This window comes from Zootoca vivipara, chromosome 6, assembly GCF_963506605.1.
Source record: "Zootoca vivipara chromosome 6, rZooViv1.1, whole genome shotgun sequence".
Taxonomy (NCBI): Eukaryota; Metazoa; Chordata; class Lepidosauria; order Squamata; family Lacertidae; genus Zootoca; species Zootoca vivipara.
This window is the reverse complement of record NC_083281.1, coordinates 67,079,432-67,104,178: the sequence shown is the minus strand read 5'-3', so window position 1 is coordinate 67,104,178 and position 24,747 is coordinate 67,079,432. Positions and strand designations below refer to the sequence as shown.

The window sequence follows — 24,747 nt, the reverse complement described above, 5'->3', positions numbered from 1 at the left end:
AACAAAAAACAAACTATACGTAGATATTTTCCAGGGGGGTAGCTGTTTCAGTCTGTTACAGCGAGAGCAACAGAGTATAGATCTTAAAGTCTAACAAATGTATTATAGCATAAGCCTCCGTAGTCTACTACTGTAGTGTTGTGCTAGCATCTGAGAAAGTGGATTCTAGCCTGCAAAAAACCTTATGCCAACATAAATGTGCTGTTTTTATATGCAGACAGCTTTTCTCCTACACTTCTGTCTAGAGCGTGTTTGTCTTTGGAACCGTCTATACACTCCAGGTACAATGAATCTCTTGTTCAATGTAGAGCCTAACCACGGAGAAATGGTACAACCCTCAACAGGACTGCACCACTTCAGTACATCAGAACAATGTGCCGAGTAAAAATGGCAGTCTCATTGGAAATTAAGGAGATGGGACCCACCACAACCACCAGCACACTCAGAGCACCTCAGAAATATAGGTCCTACTTGATTGAGTAGGTGTGGGAGCTGCCAGAGGCCGATGTGAACTCCTTTAGCCCCCTACCACAGGGGAAGACCACTGTGGGAGGAACAACAACAAAAGGAAAATACAAGGGGGAAACCAGGGACATAAACTTTTTCAAACTGTGTGGCTGTGGGTGTGCACACACACACACACACATGCACACACTCCTGGGAAAGGAGGAGAATGTCAAGACAAAAAACCCAGGGATATCACTAAACAGTATAGCAATCTCACCAGATAACACACTCCCTACCCCAATACTATGCCACACAAAACCAAGACAAAAAGAAGAAACCCACAGACTAAACTGTTAAAGAAATTTGCTCCCAGAGAAGATAAAGACCTGACCTACCTTGCTGGAGGCTGGGAAGATCTGGAGGACAGGAAGAGGAGGCAAGATACTATGAAGTCCCTGCCTATCTAGTCCAAAAGTGGGCATCATCCTACTGACAGCGCAGCTGTGTAAATCAAGGTGCCTGAATGCCCCTTCATGTAAAAAAAAAAGCCTTTGGCTGTTGAAAAGCAGCAGCCCAGGGAGAAAGGCTTCTAGATTTCTACAGGAAAGAGGGCTTGTTTTTGTTGTATACGCAGGGTCACATTAGAAAACATTCAATTACCCAGGCTGCTGCACTTTGAAGCGATACTGTTTCTCTAACTAGCTATGCAGGTCGCCTCTGAGAAATCTGATGACCAGTGGCGCAAACTAGCATTGATTTTCATCTACTCTTCAGAAGGCCATGACCTTTGGGCTAAACTGGCATGTTTCCCTGCCCTACAAACAACTGTTTCTTCTTTAAATCACTTCATTCATTAAAACAGGTTTTGAAATTACTCGAAAGAGTAAATTGGGTGGCAATTCTTGCCAACTCTCGATAGCGTTAGAAATAATGAAGCAGCCTCCATCCATGCATCAGGTCTTTATCAACTGTTCATGACTGAGAGTGGAAGGGGGGCAAGTGAAATTGACTAAGGAGAAAAGCTCCTTGATTGATCAGAAGCACTGGCCACCATTGCCTGCAAACCGAGAGCAACATTCTACTTTTAACTTGCAAACAATGAGTTTGGCAGCAATAGAATAAGAAGAAGAAGAAACGCAGTAAAGACCATCTCTAACGGGCAGCCTCGTAGCTTAAAGGACCAGTTTAAAGTCTCCCCGAGGTTTGCAGTTCAATTTCTGTTGACCTTTAATTAAAGACGATACAGCAAATTGACACCAAGAGAATTAAAACTACAATATAAATTCGGGTCTATAACTAGCATCCAAACATTTTTTGTTTGCTGCTGAGTGCTCAGCCAAGTTGCAGGCTGAAAATCCTCTTGCTTTAGTATAATGGTTGTAACAGCAACATAAGAAATCTTTACTCATCCTCAGAAGATGTCCAAATTTGGCTACGGCTGTTCCGTACCATTGATTAGGTGGGACAAGGGACAAGGTGGAGGGGAGGACAGAGAAGATGGTCTTCAGTTATTAAGAATGGGTCTCCTGGTTTGCTCAGACTGGAGAGCAAGCATGACCCAGAGGCTTTTATAGGGGACAAGGAATATCACCTGACAGGCTCTACCCTACTGGTGCAAGGGGACTTCCTTGGTGGGTGAGACTAATCTCTCTGTGATACCCTCACTTGACCAGAGCTAAGCAGTGATTTATTGTAGAACTCCCCACTTGACACCTCATTATTTGCCAGTTTAAGAGCAGTTGTAGACTTGTGGGCTACAGGGGCATGGGGTGCACATACAAGTCTATATGTGTGTAAGAGAGAAATGTGCCATTCTTACCCTACATTGTGGAATTCCAAACAGGGTTCTACTATGTCATCTTTCTGGACGCATAGAGTACCCATCTCTCGAGCCAGAGATTGACAACCTGTGGCCCTGCAGATGTTTCTAAACCACAGCTCTCATAACCTCTGCTCATTGGGCATGCTGACTGGGGCTGATGGAAGCTGAGCTCCAACAACAACTGGAGAGCCACAGATTCCCCCCGCCTGCCTTACTGTAAGCAGAACTTCACAAATGAGACACAGCTGCTTTTCTCTGTGTTGAACAGAAAACCTTGCTGGAAACCAGCAAAGGAGAAGTTGCAAGTTATTTCGCCACTTACAGGTTCCAGTGCAAATCCCGCATGATAAGAATCCACCTCCCTTCCCAGATGGAGAGTTGTGGGGCTTATGCGGAAACATATGATTTATAGTCACATAGCTTTGATAGTGATAAAGAAACTTGCAGAAAACATCTCCCTCATCCTCCCCAGCAACCCATAATTTTCATAGTAAATAGTGGAAGTAAAAAAGAAGAATAGGTTAACACATTCTTGTTTTTTTTAAAAATAAGTAATAAGAGAAAACTCAGCAAACTTTAAGGGAAAGTCTCTGCTCTGCCATACTAGTTAGCAGATGTCGAAACACCCCACATTGATGGAGATATGTGCTTATACTAACTTCAGACTCGTCACACTGAAGACTCAAACCTGATTACAGAAAAGGTGTTTCATCAGCCACTCTGCCTTCCCCCACCCCCTGCATTTATGTGCAAATATGAAACCACCAGGAAAATGTTTAAACAGGTGTAATCACAACTGCACATGAAAATTGGGTTGGAGGGCTGGAAGGAATCTTAACGTGGTTAGGAGGGAGCAGAAGCAATATGAAGCTGTGATCACGGCCGATTATGAATGTATCATGCAAAAGGAGAATGTTGTCATAGCAGCTATAAAAATGTCAGTGAAACTGAGCAGCCATTACCAAAGTAGTAAATGAAAGGGGATTGGAAGGGGGGGGGAATAAAATGCAAAAAGGAAAATGTGACTGAATATATTAAGGGAAATTATGTTTCACTCCGAGAGTAGATAAAGAAGCAAAGCAAAATAATATTTGCTCTGAACAAATATGCACAGATAACAACAGGAAAAGAACACACACAGTGTGACTGGGTGGTACAGTTAATATTTTAAACAATGAACTTTGTTCCAGAGTGGAACAATGGCAAGATGTGTACAGCTAGAAGTTAAGTCTGCATGCCTAACACCATGCGCACAGATTGCTCTGTCATACCCTCCCAACATTTCTCTGATGAAAATAGGGATGTCCCATTCCATAATGATAATTTTACTATTTATACCCCACACATTCTACTGGGTTGCCCCAGCTACTCTGGACAGCTTCCAACATATATAAAAACATAATAAAACAATAAACATAAAAAACTTCCCTATACTTGTACAGAATTGCCTTCAGATAACTCCACACCCTCCAACATTTCTCCAATGAAAATAGGGACATCCTAAGGAAAAGTGGGACATTCCGGGATAAAATCAGAAACCAGGATGGCTTCTCTAAATCAGGGACATCCCTGGAAAATAGGGACACTTGGAGGGTCTGCTGTGTCCTACACAAAGAGGTATCCCCATTCCTTCAATCAGAGAGGGCAGTTGTGTCTGACTGCATCTTTCCATATACAGTAAATAGCTGCCTCTTTCAATTAAGTTAAGGTGGGGGGGAGGTAAGGACAACATGAGCTGTATGCACTGTGGACTTGCTCGCCCATCCCTATTGACAGCCAATCTTAACATAAGAAAGAAAGAGGTTGCTGGATCAGTCCAATGGATCAGGCCATCTAATCCAGCATCCTGTTCTCACAGTTATCAAACCAATGTGTCTGCCGCCCAGTCAGAGATCCCCTGATGTCACATCCTGTTTGGTCCTTAGCCTTCAAGAAAGTGACCTTGCTAAGAACAGAGAACGTCAAATAGAAATGTAGCAGGTCTCATTCTTCAGTAGAAAAGGGCATGAGAGCGGCATGGCTAAAAGATATGGGTGGTGTTCTAAAGTTGTACAAAGGATTTCCTTAGTGGCAAACCATTGTATATGCATTGTTATCACTGCATTCATAAAAAAGTAAAAAATTCATAAAAAAGTAAAATATTTCGGGATATAGCTAACAACAAGAAATATAAACGTGTATAAAGATAATTATGAAAAAGTATGGTGTGAGATAAAAAGGAATTTAGAAATATGGAGCAGAATGAACGTTTCTCTACTAGGAAGAATTGTGGCGATAAAAATGAATGTGCTGCCGAAAATGCTCTTTCTTTTTCAGACAGTCCCAGTAATGGTTAAGGATGACTGCCTCAAAAGATGGCAAAAGGATATCTCCAAGTCTGTGGGGGGGGAGGCCAAGGATTAAACATAATATACTTACAGATATAAAAGAAAGAGGAGGCTTCACTCTCACAGACCTTAAATTATATTATGAGGCTGCATGTTTGATCTGGATTAGGGACTGGATAAAACTGGAAAAGGAAGAAGCATTAGATCTGGAAGGCCATGACAACAGGTATGGATGGCATGCATATTTATGGTATGGGAAAGGGAAAGTACATAAAGGATTCTACAACCATATAATTAGGAAATCATCAATGAGAGTGTGGGAAAGATACAATGACTTATTAGAACAAAAACACCTTGGTAGTTATCACCAATAGAAGCTTCGTTACTCAAACCGCTTGGCAAAAAGGGGAAGTGGCCTACATAAAGAGGCTTACTGAGAGATCAAAAAGGGAAATGGAAATTAAAAGACTCTGATGAAATTAAAAATCATTTTTTAAAAGAAAAAAGAAAGCCAACCCAAAATATATTAAAAACCTCAAAGGCTTGGGCACTTCCAGCAGGACTTTAACCATTTCCCCCACTCCCCTTTGACCTATCAGAAAGTAGCAATAATACATAGTATTTTCTATAGCACTTTCAAGCATTCAAAGGGTTTGGCATGCCTTATCCAACTGTAATTCTTTCAACAACCCTGTAAAATATTATTATCCCCCATATTGCAGATGGAGTGACTGAGAGAGAGTGGCTTGACAAAGGATGCCTTGTGACTTCGTGCTATAGGAAAGATTCAAAGATTCCTCCTACCTTCAAAAGTTTGCAATACAGCATGACATTAGAGAAACACAAGGTCAAAAATCCTTTTGCAAACATACTACCTGTTACACAACTCTTTGGATCTCAGTTAACATATTTAAATCTGTAGATTGCATGAACTACTAAAGTATGCTGACTGTGATGAGCCCTCCAAAACTGTACATTTAAAAGGAGCAACCATATGAAATATGCATTAAAGGGGGGGGGAACACTGGAGAAAGATTCAGAGTTCTTAATGTGTCCATAATTAATTCACACATTCAGCTGTGGAGTCCAGAAAATATGTTCCTGTTGATCATTTGCATGTAATACTTCAAAAACAAATCTGTTACACTTTTTATTTTTATCTGCCTTAATGCCTAAACGCTATTACAAAAGTTATTGCTTTCAAGCATGAGCCTCAACTGCTACCACATACAACCATTAGACTAAAGAGTTCTTCAGAGGAATTTATCACAGACATTTGACACAATCAATGAATATCTCCAGGAAAATTAACTTATTTTAGCAAATGGCATCTTCTAAAATTGCAAAAAGCTGAAGTAACCAGGAATAATGGAAGGCTGTTTAATAAACAGTCAATAAACCAAAGATAAGGTTCACCAGCCAACACCGACGAACTGTCCCAATTTTAGGATCCATTCCAAAGCTACAATATTTCCATATGGAAGGAAATTCCTTGCTGGAAACAGCATATCGTATGAATCCTGCTCATGGCCAGTCATTTGCTAATAATTACACCTGCAGATTTTTCACTCTGTAGGCTGGATTGGACTATCATATTTCAGCTGAATGAGTAAAAATATGAAAGAGCCTTGCTGACATACCTGCAGGCCCTTGGCTCCTTCCCATGGAGCAGGACTGAACAAAGCAGGAACTCTTAAATTAACTACAGTTTCCCATTTCGTCCAAACTGGGAAACTATGGTTAACAACTTCATAAAAAGCCAGAATATGACACAAACTTCAAACCATAGTTAATATATTACCTTGTTTCAAACCCATTAGCCAGTTTCCCAGAAATAGGAAACTATGGCTAACTTAAGAGTTTCTGCTTTCTTCACTTGTTCATATAAAGGGAGGAACAAAGCAGTTGTGGGTGCAGCCAAAAGACTCTTTCATACCTCAATATTAAACCAATATGTGACCTATAGGTACACATTCAGGGACACTATAATTGCACATAGAAGGAAAACATGACATGCGATTGTCATATATGACTGTCACAAGATGCATCTTTCCTACACAGAAGCAACACCTGTGCACAAGTTTTGTAATGTGAGGCTTTCCTTAGAATTGCTCAATATTCTGAATAATGTTAACATTAAATGCTAAAATAACAGTTCAAAAATCCTACAAGCATATAAATTGAGGGCATTAATTGGTCCTTTATAAGTCCCTCATCTTGCATTCCCCTCAATTGTTCCTGGAGACTCAACATTGGAGAATGCAAAAAAGCCATGTAGATTCCGCAGTGCAAAGACAGAGTGGGGTGGACAGCTTGGTGAACTGTTTGCACCCTACGGGCTATTCACAGTCCGCCCCAGGTGGATTCACAAGGCTTAAGAAGTTCTCACTTAACAGGCACCACATACATGTGTCCCTGAAGACTACTAGTACGTAATACATATGCATTCAATCTGAGGTAATACAGTAATACATTAATGCATTAATGCATAGGTTGTGTCAATTAGCATTTGGAAGGCAAACAGAAACTGAAATGCACCACAACTTACTTCCTATTAAATGTGTTTAGGATTGGAATGTTAGCCCATTAAGGAAACGGTATGAATGGGCTTTAATTCAAGCATTTCTATTTAAATGGAATGTACCTTTGTGAAGTATAACTGACAACACCAAAAGGACAAACTATTATATTATTATTATTATTATTAATCTAATTTAGGTGCAATTACTTCATGCTAACCACTGTTAGATTTTGGTAATGGTTTTTCCTGCTCAAAGAAAGCACACACTATGCAACAGTTAATCTGCAGATTTAGCTATTCTCGCAAGAAGACTCTGGGGATTCAAATCTTCATAGACTTTGTGTGAAACTGCACCATCTTTACGGCCTGACGACTTAATGTAGTGGAAGCCCAACAGGACTACGACCAGACGGTCAAACCATTTATACCAAAATATTCAATCAGATTCATTTGGTTGGAGTCACTTAAGGATCACAACTCGTGTGGATAAAGAAGACCGATATCAACCACCCTTGCTCCTGCTGTTCCAGCTGTGAATGTCATCACTTACATAGCCAAAAGGGCACTCACAACCCAGGCACAAGACAGAGAGGTGTCCACATTCCGAGGAGCACCAAGTGAAACAAATCTTCTCAGCAACAACAAAAAAGGCTCCCTAAGCACCTCCATGTGCATGACTATGGACAATGGGTTGGCTTCCCACATCAGTAACCAAACCATTTATGTTCAGTTGCTCCCTCCACCACTGGCACGGGAGGTACTGTGTGTCATTAAGCATCTGCTGTGATCCCTTCTGCAGTGTGGCTGTCCTCTACACCACCTGCAGAGCCAGCTACTGAGCATGCCCATCCTTCGAGGGATCTAACAGACAGCACACATCAGAGGCAGCGGAAGGTGGTGAGAGGGAGGAATAAGCAGGTGGGGGAGAGAGAGAAGGGGAGAGAAAGAACAAATATACTTTAAACATTACCAGGTCAGCACAGGAGGAGGCAAGCAGAACAGAGGCAGCCAGAACTGCTCAAAGTTTTTTGATATACTCCTGGGCAGACTCCCCAAAGTCTGAAAATGTTTCAAAGAGGAGAAGGGAGGGGATCCCTTTTCTCGACAAATTAAAACTAGCCTCCAATCAGCTAAGTTCTTTCAGGACTCTCCTGTTCTCTAGGTGGATTTTAAAAGGAGTGTGAGTGAGAGTGAGTGAGTGAGTGAGTGTGTGTGTGTGTGTGTGTGTGTGTGTGTGTGTGTGTGTTGCTCATCAACACTGAAAAGCTATGGTTGGAAGCATATTCCCCAACAGCCCTCTTCCATCCAAACCGATCATGACTAAGAAGGGGTCTGTTCTTTCGTTAGAAATGTTCCCAGAGGCCCCGGTATGAAAACAAAGCAACATGTTTCCCACATCTTTCCTCTAGGGATACAGCCAGTCTGTTCAGACTCTAGGGATGACACACAGGACCCAATATGCCACTGTGTTTGTATGCGCGAACGTGTATATTATAGATACACAGAGCAAAAAATGCAGGAGGGTAATTTTTCAAAAGGACATGTTGTGAGAGTTACTGAACATTCCTTGCATGCTATTTTGATAAATGTAGCCATATGAGTGGGGAGCTGCGAGGGGGGTGCTTTTCTACAGGGAGACACCACATCCAGGCTCCCAAAACACTTGATTCTCATTAGGCTGAAGGGCTGTTTGGTCACAAGGAAGCAGAGCTTCCAGCGCAACACAGAAAGCTGCCTTTATGCCAGACAGGCATGCTCTGTCCATTGGTTTAGCCTAGTATTGTCTGCTCCAGGGATAAGCAATGTGGTGCATGCCAGATGTTGTGAACTACAGCTCCCATCAGACCCTAGCCAGCATAGCCCAAAGTGTGGGATGATGTGAGTTGCAATCCACAGCATGCAGAGGGCATTAAGTTGTAGCAGCTCTCCAGGGACTTTCTTAACATGTGGACCCCTCTTCATTGGAGATGCCAGAAACTGAATCCAGGACCTTCTGCATGCAAAACATTATGTTATTCTACACAGCTACGATCCTTCCAACTCAGGCTCCAGAATACTGGGCCCAGGCTATGGTATGTCTGCATTTCTTAATGACTTCAAATAAATGGGGCTCCTCAATTTTTCAACCTAAGACAACAATGTGTATTCCCTAGCATCAAATCTGTATCTGTGCCACTTCAACCATATTCATGTTTTGCAAGGGAAGGGGCTCCCTCCTACCATGGGGGGGTTGAGCTGGAGTCCCTGGATCAAAAGGGCAAAATGGGCTCATTAGTGATGAGCCTTTACAAGATGGCGGTCCAGTGTGAATAGACGGGCCGAGCACAGTGGGCCACAGCCAGCCCTTATTAACCGAAGGGCACGGCCAACAAGGGCCAATGGCAAAGCCACTGTTAGTTCTAGATATCCTTCTCGCCTCCAACGTGACAATTTAGGCGGTAAACATGTTAGAAGATGGTGCCCATGGGTGGAAGTCAGAAAGGGAGCAGCCACAGGAGAAGGCTGTGGCCAGGCAGTTTGGAATACATGCAGAGCCACTTTAACAAAGTGGCATCACATTGCTGCTTTACCAATTGAGCCCAACCACAGAGTAAAATCTGCAAAATAACGTGTTCGCTGCATATTTCTAATCATGAACAGCCCCACCACCCTTTCGCAGTTTTAATTTAAAAATACATAGCCAGTTGTCTAAGGATATGTCTCTTTCATACGGATCTTACTAAAAGAGTGGGATGAGGAGGGGCGGGAGATAGAGAAGGATGGCGGGAAGGAGTTGAAATCACCATGGTCCAATTAGCAAAGCTCTCACCCTTCACACCTGCAAACAAGAGATTGCATTAACACCTGCCACAAAAGCAAACATTTTTAGATAACTTCATTTTAACCTCCCTGACACTGCCTGCAAGCTCCCTGCCTAGCGCTACCGTGGAAATTACGATGAGTGACAGTACCTATTTTTCTTCCAGGAAAAAAAAGAGGTTTTCCTCTAATCTTCAGTGTCAGCGTTTCAAATCCTCCCTTCAACATTTGTGCATAATTCCCATTAATGATAATGGGCGCTCCATACGTGGAAGAATACTTCCTTTAAATGCTAAATTGTTCAAGGGAAATCATTATGATTATCAGAGATGGATGTCACACACGAACACATAAAGAACACTGTAGGGCCCTTGAAGGATCTTCAACGACATACGTCTGGAGTGGCATGTGTAAGGAACTCCTCTGTGGTCTATGCATCAAAATAAACTAAGCTCTTGAGCCTTCACATATATTTATAACATCTGTGCAGATAGAAGAAGTAGTTCTCTGCATTTTTCAGGAAAGGGGAAAAAAGAAAGTCAGCCCTTACAGCTGCATCAGAAATACAGCCCTTTTGATTGCAGTAACATTTTTTTTACTAATCTCATTCCCATTATGACCAGGCTTGAAAACAAAAAAGGCCCAGGGCTCAGAAAACAGGAACACACACACACACACACACACACACACACTTCAAAAATCTAAGATGCCTAGGCAAAAAAAAAAATCTATTTTTTAAAAACAGCGCCCCAAAAGTGGTTAAGAAAACCATAAGGTTGGGTGGAATAAAACTTCTTAGGCATTTTGTTTTGACAATGTGCCTCAGAAATTCACCACTTTTAAGCTATGGAAATGTGAGCAATTCAATGTCATGACACACAAAATTGAAGCGTAATTGCTTCTAAGTGGTTGACAACCAGCAAGCACTTTTCATAGTCTCTCCCCCACCCCTTTCCCAGATAAAACTGAAAATGTATGGCATAAAGTGGAAGCTCTTGTCAAAAGTTTCATTTTAACATGAGCAAAAATGGGGCAGGAAAGCAACATCGCAGCATTGAGACATTTTAAGCGGCTTTTGAAATGAGGAGAATTGCTGCCTTCTGAAAACCAAGCGATACTTAAACACTGTCAGTGGGAGACTCTTAAAGGCAAGAAGAACAACTGTTTGAAACACATATCCCAAGTGGCAAAATTTAAGAGTGGGAAAGAGGAAGGAAGATAAAATGGATATATACAATGGCATAAGCCTGCAACATAGTTTTCAAATTCCTGGAACCTCAAGAAACAAAAGCTTGTGGGGGAGAGTTAACTGTCCCGTTTCTTATCTCAGTTTGGATTCTATGGCAACCTTAAACTCTTGTGAGGACCATGTTTTGTTTAGCCATATTCTGGTTTCTTTTAATACCCTACCCAACCCTGTCCACAAACCATAGTTTGATTGGGAACAAGAAACCAAGATCTGAAAGCATAGTCTGAAATGGGTTTATGGTAAACCAATTCACAGACAAGTGACAAACATCAGTTATGGCCGCTGCTTTCCCTCCAGAGCAGGCATCCCCAAACTGCGGCCCTCCAGATGTTTTGGCCTACAACTCCCATGATCCCTAGCTAACAGGAGCAGTGGCTAGGGAAGATGGGAATTGTAGTCCAAAACATCTGGAGGGCTGAAGTTTGGGGATGCCTGCTCCAGAGGCTGCTGATGTGTGATGGAGATGGGAGTGAACTTAGGAACCAAGCAGATGCGAAGCAAAAGCTAACAAGCAGCTCTAAAGCATGTTTTCCTTACAATACATCTGGAAGCTCCAACTATGGTGTGAGCTTTTCAATATGGTTAGCACAAACCATTGTTGCTCATTACATGTGAACCCAGGCTAGAAAGGATCGAGGCAAAACTCAACACACAGCCCAAACTCTCCACATCTCCCTAGTGAGCATAGCCTCACATTTTTAAGCTACCCATACAAACCATGTGGCCTCAACAGATGTCCCATGTGTGTTTTTTCATCCAAGTGCCGCAATGTTGACATAGGAAGTAAATGCAATACTCCTGGCTGCTGCAGCATGGGGGGCCAAACCAAGCAGAATTGGCAACCACAGTCCATATTAATCAACCCTGGGGCTGCTTGCATTTATTGCAACAATGTTTGCAGAACAGCATCACAAAATATAAAGAAACTGAACAGAGAAGTCAACATCAAACATTAAGTAGCCTATGAGTGACAAAGGTGAAAGGGTTCTTACCAATCATGTGATTTGCAACATGGATCTGTATCTCTCTCTCATTCTCAAAGGTCATCTGACACTTGATGCACTGATAGGTCTTTTTCTGTTTAAACAAACAAAAAGAGAAAAGGTAAGAGAGCTTTGTAGGCAGCAGAAAGCAAAACCACACCTAATACCACCTTCTGTGTTTTAATAAGATCAGTAAGAATGATGCAACGAGCAATGGGAAGATGGTGTGGCTACTGGAACTTGGACAAATCCCCCTGCCCTAACTGGCACTACACAGGGCACTTTGTATATTTGTGTTAAAAGATGTTTGCGGCCATGTCGTGAGTAAAAGCAGACTACCAGGTTTCCTTGCTACCAACCAAAATGCCTGCAACATGGTTTTCTCCATGAAGCATCACTGTCCTTGTGAGTACGAACAAAGACCAGAGATAAAGAGCCATTTTTGCTACTGCTGTCAAACAAGGGACAGAAACTGAAAGACTGTGGTAAAGCAACAAAGAATTCTGCGACAGCAAAATGAATGAACATTTTAAGCTTTCATAAATAGAGCCCACTACCTGAGAGGCATTATGTGCTGTGCTCAGCCAGCAGGTATGTGTGTGTGTGTATGTATATACATACGTGTGTGTATGGGGGGGGGGAGAAAGCTTTTGCAGCTATTCAGATGTAATAAGAGTAAGGAACATGAGTCAGCAATAGAGCATCACCTTTGCATGTAGAAGATGCCAGGTTGAATTCCCAGCAGCATCTCCAGGTAGGGCTGGGAGAGACTCCCCATCTGAAATCTTGGAGAGCTCCTGCCCGTCAATGTACACATTACTGAGCCAGATGGGCCAATGGTCTGACAAAGTATAAGGCAGCTTCCCATGCTCCAATAAAACCAAGACATTTGTTTAGCATTATTTTCAAAGCGTTGTTAATGTTTCAACGTATTAAGAAGGCAAAACAAAAATGAGCCATTGCTGATGGCAACAGAACAACTTCAGTTCAGCGTTATGAACATGAGCCTTGGCCTTGCATTCTCTGGTCTCCCCTTGTACACAGCAACCAAATATGTTTTATTTGCAAACTATATTTTGCTGTTCTGTCAGATCCCAGAAAATGAGAGGCTGCATAAACCACCATTTGCCTACAAACTAGCAAAACAAATCAGGCTGAGTCTTCAATTTGCAACCCTAGCTTCCAAGCAAACAATGGTTCAGCTGAAGCGGCAAACTATAGGGTGCCACTAAAACAGGAATGGAGAAGCAACAGCTAGGAAGAGGAAAGAGAGGAGGGACTATCTGAGCCTTGGGGCACATACTCAAAATGCCTAACTGTGCACAGGTGGGAAACCTGTAGCCCTTCAGATGTTGCCGGACTATCCCTGACTCTATCTGACTGGGACTGATGGGACATGAGAGTCCAGCAGCACCTAGAAGGCAACAGATTTCCTGCTATTAGTTTAGCATTACTGAATGCTACCAGTGCACAGTCCAATATGAGAAAAATGAAGTCCACAAACAGCCAGTTTTAAGTGGAATACTAGGAAACAGGAATATTTTAATTGATTGATCATGCACTATTGGTAGCTGAATGCAGAGATTTTTTTTATGGTTTTGTTAGAATTGAGAAACGTAGCATTCAAGTTTATTTCCTGGGAGAGGAGTTGCCTACCATCACACTTGCACACACTTTAGTGTGGATGTTTAATTGATCGATGTGCTTGCAAAATTCATAAGATGCCTTTTCACAAAGTTTAAGGTGGGGTCAATAAAGCAACTGTACTAAAAGCAACTTGATTAAAAATTAAATGGCAAATTGGCTAAAAATCAGCAACAATAAAGCAATGCAAATGATGAACAGAAAAAAGCAGAAAAAGTGAATAACTAAGAATGTTTTGTAGATTAAAAAGGTATGATCCATCTATCAGAAAAAATGATATAATGACACTGGCTGAGGCATGCTTGACTGGGATGCAGCAGGAGGCCTTCCCTAAGGCCATACCTAGACTTTGGAACTCCCTGCCAGTGAAGAGCCATTCGGCTCCCTCTCTCATGGTCTTCCACCACTTTTAAAGTTGTTTTTATCTGCTATCGGCACTGCAAGGGCTACAACTGCAATGAAAGGGGAGGATTTAAATGTTTTCAAATGAATCAGCCAATAGCCAAGCCAACAGCACGGGCGCTAAGATGGAAAGGCCTCTGTTGTACATACCAACATGCTTCACTTCACAAACAAGAATTTCCGCATTAGATCTGAAGGAGAAGGCAGAACATATGGGGGAAAGTGAACATTACAGCACTTTGGGTCTAGGCCAATGGTAGTATTAACAAAGGAGTATGGCAACGTTCATGTTTGGACACAGAGATGTAGGACCAATTCACCATCTCGGAAATCCAAACAGAGGATGGAGCAAACACCAGAATGTCAATGCAGTAAAGTTGTTCAAAGGGCAAATCTGCATTCAAAATGCTGCATAACCGAAAAATTTCTAACAAGGCTGTTAGGATCTCTTACTCACAAGTAGGACCCTGGCAGAGACACATGCCTGACTGGCATGTTCTCTCCCACCTGGTCGAGCGTTCGGGAGCTTCATGAGCTTTCTCCAGCCCGAACATCACAGCAACTGATGCCAGGTGACATTAGCACACATACGGATCCGCAGAATTTGCGCAGTTGCGTAAAAGAACTCAACAATTCAGCATTTGGCTATGTTTATTTACATATAAACACACACGGAGCACTGCAACATGGCTCCCTCTCTCTCTAGCATCAGGCAGCAAAGAGAAAGAACAAAGGACAATAGTCCCACTTCAGGAAACACAGTAACACAAACATCCTGTCGTCATCACTTCCCACTGTGGAATGTAAACATATACCATCATGTGATAAACAACAATCCCATGACTGCAGACACCTGGAATGAATCTCCAACATACCACACTACAAAGGGTGATGGACAAACAGAAGCCAGAACTAAGCATCAACAGCCCAGCCCTACACATTGAGTTCAATGAGCTGAATCACTATGATTTTAGTCTTAGACCAGGGAAGGGAACCTGTGTCACTCCAGATGTTGCTAGACTCCAACCACCTCTCCATCCAACATGGCCAATGGTCAGGGATGATGGGAACTGCAGTCCAGCAACATCTGGAGAGTCACAGATTTCCCCACTCCTGCTTCAGACAGTCAGTGTAATCAGATTTATTGATATGTTGCAGTAAAATGTGCTTTTCAATGAAACAAGACCTCTGGGCATTGGGCAAGAAGAGTGTAATTCCAGAAAAAGAGCATGAAAGAAACCTCATATCACCCATGGACCAGTGCAAAGGAGCACTTGCGGAAATAGAGGTATAAATTCCAGAAATTGTGGGAATCTGCAGCGAAACACGACACTGATTTTTCTTCACCAATTGCTATACACTTCCTATGTCACGCTAATAAGCTTAGCTGCCGAAACAAGGAGATAGCATTAAGAAGCAATTACATGAGCCACTTGTTCTATGGGAGAAGATTGGGTTTGTATTTAAGAGTGGCAAGGTGTGTCTTCTTGGTGATGAGACATGGGGAGGGGGGAAATCCTAGGAATAATTTATAGGGATTAAAACTTAAAATGATTGTGAAGGGAGGAATTCCATTAAATAAACAAAGCCTGTTGCTTCTTTCTCCCCCCCCCCTTTATAGATGGCTAAATCATGGCTAAATCAAATGGCTGGTGTGCCTGTTGCTTACGAACAATGCCAAGGAAAATAACAGATGTAAACTGCAGTAATTCACAAAAGCAGCCGAGCTGCAGGACGCTCGCAGAAGGGTGCAAAATTCACCTGCTTTGGCCCTGTTGTCTAGCCCCAGACATATCCTGGGTATGGGCAGCAGAAGGCACACTTAGCCAGCCCCAAGGGGAGATAATGCCTCTACCCTTCTGTTGAATAAAATTTGTCTCCCACTCAAGACAACCTCCTATTCCATGACAAAATTTGTTATGTGTTCACTTCGGCCTTCCCCGAATCCAGATATTTTGGACTCCCAGCTCCCACCAGCCACAGCCAGCATGGTCAATAGGAAAGGACTATGGAAGCTGGTGCCCAAAACATCTGGAGGGCACCAGGTTGCAAAGGGGTTTGTATCCCATTGAAATTAATAGAACTAAGTTAACCACATCCATTAACTTCAATGGCCCATGTTGCAGATCAAGGCTGAATGAGAAAATGGCAACTTGGGCTACACAGTGGATTTAAAAACTGAAGTGGGATTTGAAGAATGGGGGGGTTTTCCAGCTCAAGACATGCAACCTTTTTAAAAACCTTTTCTATTTAAACAAGATTTGGCTGTTGTTTTTCATTATAGAAGTACCTTTCCTCATCTGTCCACCCATAATTATTTCTCAATAGACTCTCCCGGTAACCCATTTTACTTCAGTGTTTACTAGGGCCTTTGGGGGGGGGGGTTCCCTCTAAGCCTCGTCTGCAGGATTACAGAAGTGCACTTATTAGCAGAGCATTCCTGGCATCTAGAGGATCTTCTATATTCCGAACGTACCTTTCCCTCTTGAGCTAGAGATATCAATACATCCTGGTGCTTACTGAAACACGTACTCCTATTGTTTTCAATGTAAACTCAATGTAGCTTCTCTCTGACTATATATTTTTTTCTAATCCTCTGCTGTTAGGCTCTGGGTAAAAAGGGGGAGGGGGAAGCAGGGGGAGAGAGGAAGAAAAATCAATAACGGTCCAGAAAGAAAGAAAAAAAGAGGAACTGGTCAAGAATTATAGAGTAGTAATGTAGTTTGGACAGCTGCAGGCTTCTCAGTTTGTATTACACACATAAGGCAGGCAGCATAAAAACTGCATTTTACCTGTTGTACTACAAATCAACAAGAGATTACAAAACAGAGAACAGCATGTTGTTCAATTTAGTTTGCCTGGCTATATTTGAGACATCTTTTTTTTTTAACAAGCTTCTGAAAGCTATGGTTCTTTGGAAAGGATATGAGCATTCAGGGGCCTTTTCTGTTATCATGAAAGCTTCTAAATCTATGGGGTTACTTGTGATCAATGAGCTTCAGAAATGCAGTGTGTGTGTGCGCGCGCGCGTGTGCATATGTGAGAAAGAGGGAAAGCATCAAAATGAAAGAGATAAATAATCTATTGAAATTATCCTAAAAGGGAAAATGTGTTCCTGCCTTAATTGCACACCCCAGATCTTTTCATCTGGCATTCATTTGCCTTCATCCTGTTAAGTTTAAGTGTTACCAACAATGCGATCCTTTCGCACGCTTACTCAAACATAAGACCGGCTATACTCAATGGAACTTACTCACTGCTAAGTGCTTACAGGATTGTCACCTAAGTCCCACTGAAACCAAAGGAGCAAGATGGGAGGCTGAAGCGAAAACCTCTCCAGAAGATTTCTATTCTATTTTATTCTATTCATTTATCAAAACGTGTATACTGCTTACTAGGTCCAAGACCGCCAAGCAGTTTACAGTAGACAGTCTAAAATATTCATTGAAAATACCCCAAACAAACGAGCAGACATTAAGAACAAATTACATGAGAATATTATTACATGATATTAAATCTTTCAGGCAGGCAAATTTTGATAACTGGGAAAGAGGAGTGCCTTGCCTTTAAAGAGAAGGTAGTCAGAGGTTTGCCTTCTTCCCCCAACAAACAAAAGCCTTTCTGCCACCTGTCCAGCCACCACCTGGTACCTGGGACAGGATGCCCCTGGGAGCAAGATTGCAACATTGCTAAAGCAGCAGCAATGCTTTCTTCTTTCTGCTACTGGTCATTTTAATTGCCTTTGATTCATCGCATAAAACCCCAGTCAGTCATTTCATCTTTAAAAGGCAAGATGCTCCAATGAAAATTCTTAAATTCTGCCCACCCTCATAAAATCCACCTACTTTCATGAAAGAAAAAATGACCCTACAAAAGTAAGGTCCAATTACTTTCACTGGAACTCATGCTGAGTTGGGAATTTTGTTCAACGGGATATCCAGGTAACAGGAGCTAGGTGAAGTCAGCCTATATTGCCTGTTACTTGTAAATAGGGACATCCTGATTGGACAGGACCATAGCTGCCAAGTTTTCCCTTTTCTCGCGAGGAAGCCTATTCAGCATAATGGAAAATCCCTTTAAAAAAGGGATAACTTGGCAGCTATGGACAGGACGTGCACTTCCTGACAGTTATGAAAATGACTTCTTCCAGCAAGCTGGCTTATACCCAAGTCACATCAGTGGACTAAACATCAGAAAAGCTTTCTGACAGTAAGAGCTGTTCAGCAGTGGAGCAGACTCCCAAGAGGTGGTGGACTCTCCTTCTTTGAAGGCTGGATAGCCATCAGCCATGGATGCTTTAGTTGAGATTCCTGCATTGCAAGGGGTTGGACTAAATGACCCTCCAGGCCCCTTCCAACTCTACAATTCTATGATTCTTTGCAAGGGGTATTTTAAATGTATGGTGTGCGCACAGGAATGGTGAGAAATTTAGACCAGGGGGCATGGACAGGACTGTGAATAGAGTGGGGGCAATATGCCCCCTGACATTTAAAACTGAAGCCTTCTGAAAAGAAGGGGCATTGCAAAAAGGCAGGGGGCAGAGGCCCCTTGCTGAAATTCAAGTGTTATTGCTAAGGGAGGACTCTACACATGGGCCATGGCTCCTTCCCAGGGAGATGGGTCTTGCTTATGTCCTTTCATATGTCAAGGTTGACAGTCCCTGTGGATATAGGGCAGAACTCAGATCTGGAGCAATTTTAGTTCCAATTGATAAGTCCACAGAGAACACCATGGGGACAGATAAATAGAGCAAAGGGCATTGTACGTTGGCATCCATCAGCCTGTTCACGGGATAGTTATTGTTAAAAGGAAGGTAGAATGGCGGATCTGAGGCATTAGCATATATGCCAATCGCAGGCTCCTGTGTAAAGTGTAATTTGGTGCAGGCCTGAATTCTGATTTTTCATTATCTTCTACAAAAGAAATCTGCCCTCTTGGGGCAAGATTCAAAGCATTTACTTTGTTGAAGAACTTAAATTCTCTCCTGAGGGAAGAGACGGTATAGAAGCTTTGTTGAAGAGACAGAGTTAAAAGTAGGAGTAAGGAGGACGGCAACCATTTCCATTCACGATAATGGTGAAGGGGGGGAGAGAGTGCTTACAGTGAGAGGTTGGAGCATTTTAGCCTCTGTGTGCACAGCCATACGAAATCAGAATTAGCCTGGCATAAAAGAATAGGGCTGCTCTTCAAGAGGAGCGTGAAACACAATGGAGAAGCAAGGAGGAGAAAGGCGGCGATGGGGCTAATAAGTAGTTTTGGATGATGAACTCTCAAGAGACATCACGCTGAAGGGAGAGGTGTTTCCATTTCGTATTTTATTCTCTGCAGAATTAGATGTATAACACAGCTGGAGGCAGGTCTAGTCACCGATTCGCTTGACCCCAAGGGAGCGAGTATGTAGTTGCAGTGCTAAAGCAGCAAGTGAAACAAAGCAAAGAATCTTTCGCTCGGATTGTTTCAAGCTCCGAGAAATCCTTTGAACCCAACACATTGTCGCAGATCAGCAAGATCTACAAGACAGACTTTTAACAGCTCTATCCCAGCCATGTACAAGACGAGGCTTCATCGGGGCAGAGTGGGGCAGGGCGGGTGGACTTCTGGCTCATGTGGAGTGGGGGAGGAGGACCTTCGAATAGCACCAAGCAATTCGGGGGTTTTATGCGATGAATCAAAGGTAATTAAAAACGTTTGGGAGGGGGGCACTAAGGATGTTATGCGTGCAGCTGCTTTGCCTGTCACCTGAGAAAAAAGTGCCAAGCCTTGCTAGTCCATCCGATTTTATTCAGGACACCCAGAAATGAGCAGCCTACCAAGCCACAAATAGTAGTTTGAAGAAATTATTTCCAAAGGCCACAAACTGCAGACATGAAAAGCTCTCTCAGAAGGTGCCGAAATAGCCAAGAATCCTATTAGTACAGATGCCAGTGGCAGACTTATCTGCAGAAACTTATGTAAGGAAGCAGCTGCTGGTTTGATCATGAGGTAGTCTGGGAATAGCTGCTACTTAATCAATGTTTTGTGTAAAGGCAACGCGGGGGAAAAAATCACTTTTTAATACATGCAACATATTGAAGAAAGTTCTTAAAAGATAAAGAGCCTACCCAACTGAACTAAGGACTTTGGGTGTTTTCTCCCCTCTTCCGCTGCCCAAAGCAATGTAGGAGCTTTTGTTGAGGGAGGGGGGCAGGGTTCTTACCCTGGTATGTAATTAAGCTGGAGACAGGCATGATAGAGGGTGCTGACTGCGTTTTTTAAAAGCCCTGTGTCCTCTCTTCTTCTCCCCCCTGGAAACATCTCCTACTGCAAAATATAGGACATGGCAGCAGCACTCAGCATGGCTGAGCATCATGCCAGAAGGGCCCATCAGTGCTTGAGGCGAGACCCCCTTGGCTCAGAATCACCCAGCAGGTAAAGCATGGAGCTACCTTTCTGACCTTCCCACAATGCCCCAAACTGGGACTTGGGCAAGCTATGTTGTTAGAGCGTTAAAAGGGGTAGGTTTTCTGCTGAAACGATGCCTTATGAGGAACGGCTTAGGGAGCTGGGTATGTTTAGCCTGGAGAAGAGAAGATTAAGAGGTGATATGATAGCCATGTTCAAATATATAAAAGGATGTCATATAGAAGAGTGTGAAAGGTTGTTTTCTGCTACTCCAGAGAAGCGGACACGGAGCAAGGATTCAAGCTACAAGAAAGTTGATTCCACCTAAACATTAGGAAGAACTTCCTGACAGTAAGAGCTGTTCGGCAGTGGAATTTGCTGCCAAGGAGTGTGGTGGAGTCTCCTTCTTTGGAGGTCTTTAAGCAGAGGCTTGACAGGCATATGTCAGGAATGCTTTGATGGTGTTTCCTGCTTGGCAGGGGGTTGGACTGGATGGCCCTTGTGGTCTCTTCCAACTCTATGATTCTATGACCACTGTAGTAGAACTGCCTGTGCCAACAGCTGCACCACCACCAGGTCTTCTGGTGTTCCAAGGTGTGCCAAGGTACGGGGTGCACTGAGTAGCCCTTTGCTGGGAGGGGGGGTAGAGAGGCACACACCTGAAATGGTTTTGCATGGCATATCCCCTCCTAGTGGTGCAGCAGTAAAACTGCTAGCACATTTGCAAAGCTAAGCAGGGTGAAGCATGGTTCCAAACTGAATGGGAAACCATATGTTGAGATTCCTGCATTGCAGGGGGTTGGACTCAGGGTCCCTTCTATGATTTGATGATCATCATGGTGCACATTCCCTCACCTCCACTGAATTCCACTAGCTTCTATTTGTAGAGGTGGGGAAACAGGCAACAAGGTACCATTGTGATGCGTGTTTTGCAGCTGCTGAAATGACTAGAGAAAAAGATGGTCAATGCTTTCATCACCCCCCCCCCATCAGTCCTTCATAATAGCCTACTTCCACGGCCCAAGGCCAGGAACATTTCAGTCTCCCTTCCTTTAGAGGGCACGGTTGAATGGAGAAAAAGCATAGAAAGCGAACTTCATATGGAGTCAAACCACTGGTCCATCTAACACACTGATTATAATTATAATAATAATAATTATAATTATAATTTAATGCTTATTATTTATACCCCACCCATCTGGCTGGGCCTTCCCAGCCACTCTGGGCGGCTTCCAACAGAAATATTAAAATTCAATAATTTATTAAACATTAAAAGCTTCCCTAAACAGGGCTGCCTTCAGATGTCCTCTAAAAGTCTGGTAGTTGATATCTACATTGACTGGGATCTTAGAACCATCTTTTCCAGCCCTACTTGGAGATGGCAAAGGACCGAAACTTGGACCTTCTACCACTGAGCTACAGCACCTTCTTCTGGCATTGAGCTGCCATATTCCTCTGTGCAAGGCCCATGCTCAACAGTGACCAACAAAATCCCCTGTCCAATGCCTAAAGAAAGGTTAACAAGTTTTTCTTTTTGAATCATTTCAAATGTTAGAAAAAGTAGCATGGGGATTAGTTTCTGCCGGTGGGGGGGGGGGAGAGATGCACAGCATATATTTTCCACTGCTGGCATTAATAGCCATGCAAGTTGCCATGTCTATGAGCTGGCCTATGAACGTACCAATGGAGGAAAGCACACTCATATTAGTCATACATTCCCAGTCCTATGAGGAGTAGGTTGTGGCCCCTTCCAAAAATGCTGTCCACATCAGACACAACAACTGGGTGGTGTTTTCACTGCCTACTACCTGTGCAAAGGCTACTACCGTGTTTCCCCCTTTTTAAGACGTAGTCATAAAGTAAGCCATGGCAGCATTTTTAAGCATTTGCGAAATATAAGACATACCCCGAAAATAAGACATACCTCCATGCCGTGTATGAAAACTAACACCCTCCTTATGGCCACTACTGGCAGTAAGATGTTGCAGAATTAGACTGAGATCCTATTTAAATGACTGGATTTTAAAAGCGAGACCGCTGAGCGCCCCAGCCAGGCCCAGCCGAGGAGGCCTGCCGCCCCGCCGCCCGGAACCGGCTGCAGAGCGGAGCGCTCCGCAACGCCGAGCGCTTGGAGCGCCCAGCAATGCCGGGCAGAGCGCTGAGCCAGCGGCTTGGCCTCTTCCTGGCCCCACCGCCCAGAACCGGCTGCTGCAGAGCGGAGCGCTCCGCAACGCCGAGCGCTTGGAGCGCCCAGCAATGCCGGGCGGAGCGCTGAGCCAGCGGCTTGGCCTCTTCCTGGCCCCACCCCCCAGAACCGGCTGCTGCAGAGCGGAGCGCTCCGCAACGCCGAGCGCTTGGAGCGCCCAGCAATGCCGGGCGGAGCGCTGAGCCAGCGGCTTGGCCTCTTCCTGGCCCCGCCGCCCAGAACCGGCTGCTGCAGAGCAGAGCGCTCCGCAATGCCGAGCGCTTGGAGCGCCCAGCAATGCCGGGCGGAGCGCTGAGCCAGCGGCTTGGCCTCTTCCTGGCCCCACCGCCCAGAACCGGCTGCTGCAGAGCGGAGCGCTCCGCAACGCCGAGCGCTTGGAGCGCCCAGCAATGCCGGGCGGAGCGCTGAGCCAGCGGCTTGGCCTCTTCCTGGCCCCGCCGCCCAGAACCGGCTGCTGCAGAGCAGAGCGCTCCGCAATGCCGAGCGCTTGGAGCGCCCAGCAATGCCGGGCGGAGCGCTGAGCCAGCGGCTTGGCCTCTTCCTGGCCCCACCGCCCAGAACCGGCTGCTGCAGAGCGGAGCGCTCCACAGCGCCGAGCTCTTGAAGCGCCCCGCAATGCCAAGCGAAGCGCTGAGCCAGCAGCCTGGCCTCTTCCTCGCCCGGCCACTTCCTCCGCCGGGTCCCTTCACCCCTTCCTAGCGCCATGGCAGAGCAGGAGAGCCTTGAGTTCGGCAAGGCGGACCGTGCTCCTCGACGCCTTCTCCATGCTGCCTGACCTCCTGCTGAGGTAAAAAGGAGGAACGGGGGTGCGTGGGTGTGGGCAGGGCGTCGCGGATCTCCCTCTCCCGGCGCACCTCCCCATCAAATTTCAGAGGGAGGGTGATTTTGGGGTGGCGCCCATCTGGGAAAGAGGCAGCGGTTTTTGTTAGATCAACCAAAGGCTAAGGGTCGGGGGTTTTGCGCGCGATTTGAACTCAGCGCTCCCGAGCGCTCTAGCAGTAGCGAACGTTTCTCTTTCTCGCGGGTACCTGGGGCTCTTTTTACATCCTTGCGAGCCCTCGCTGCCCCGGAAAGCCGCCCGGGCGCTGATGCGGCTCCCCGGTGCGCGTGGAGTGGTGTGTGTGGGGCTAAAGACCGAGAGCGAGAGAGAGGGCGGGTTGCCTCTGGGCCACGGGGTGGGAAGAGGCAAGATTCCAACCGGATTCTTTCCTGGTTGGTTGGCAACTCCGTTTTCCTGGTCGCTGCCTGAAGTGCACCTGGTTGCAGCGCCCCGAACCATAAAGACATCCCCTGAAAATAAGACACCGTGTGTTTTTTTGACGAAAAAAAAGTTATAAGACGGTGTCTTAAAAAGGGGGAAACACGGTAGCATGCTCTGGAGTGCTCTAGGAAGCCACCTTGTGTGCCATGATCATGCCTAGCATAGCAAAAGGCCTAGAATCTGTATTATATATGTATATTGCATTTATATCTCACCTTTCCTCCAAGAAGAACATGAGGCAGCATACAATATATGTCCCCCTCCCATTTTAGCCTCACAATAACCCTGAGACAGGTCAGGCTGAGAGTGAATGACTGTCCGAAGGTCACCTGGTGAACCTCATATCCGAATGGAGATTTGAACCCTGGTCTCCCAAGTCTTAGTCTAGCCATGCTCTAGCCATGGCACCACACAGGTTCTCTGTCATCTGAAGTGGCCTCTGATAGCGGTGTCACTTCACAAGGCTCTGAATCAGACACGTGCAAGGAAGTCTTTTCGGAAGCCCTTTCTAGCTGCTATGATCCACACTGGAGTTTGAGCAGAGACAATCAGGTGCATTCTGGCTTTGTGGAGTTGCTCACCTGTGAGGTGCACATTCCTACTCTTCAATGTTGGAACGCAGACAGAATGGCCGGTATCCAAGCAGTGCCCAATCAATTTTGATATATGAGAGTTTAAGTGAAATGACGAACTTGGAACCCCAAT

The 24,747-nt window shown here is 44.4% G+C and overlaps 1 protein-coding gene across 2 annotated transcripts in view; it reads right to left on the bottom strand.

The window, feature by feature from the left end:
• The window catches only part of ZNF423 (zinc finger protein 423), a 312,821-nt gene that overhangs the window by 113,937 nt on the left and 174,137 nt on the right, over positions 1-24,747 (bottom strand). For both annotated transcript variants that reach the window (XM_035120988.2, XM_035120989.2), the window contains exon 5: positions 12,158-12,242. In XM_035120988.2, coding sequence (XP_034976879.1) covers positions 12,158-12,242 — 85 coding nt within the window. The remainder of the gene's footprint in view (positions 1-12,157; positions 12,243-24,747) is intronic.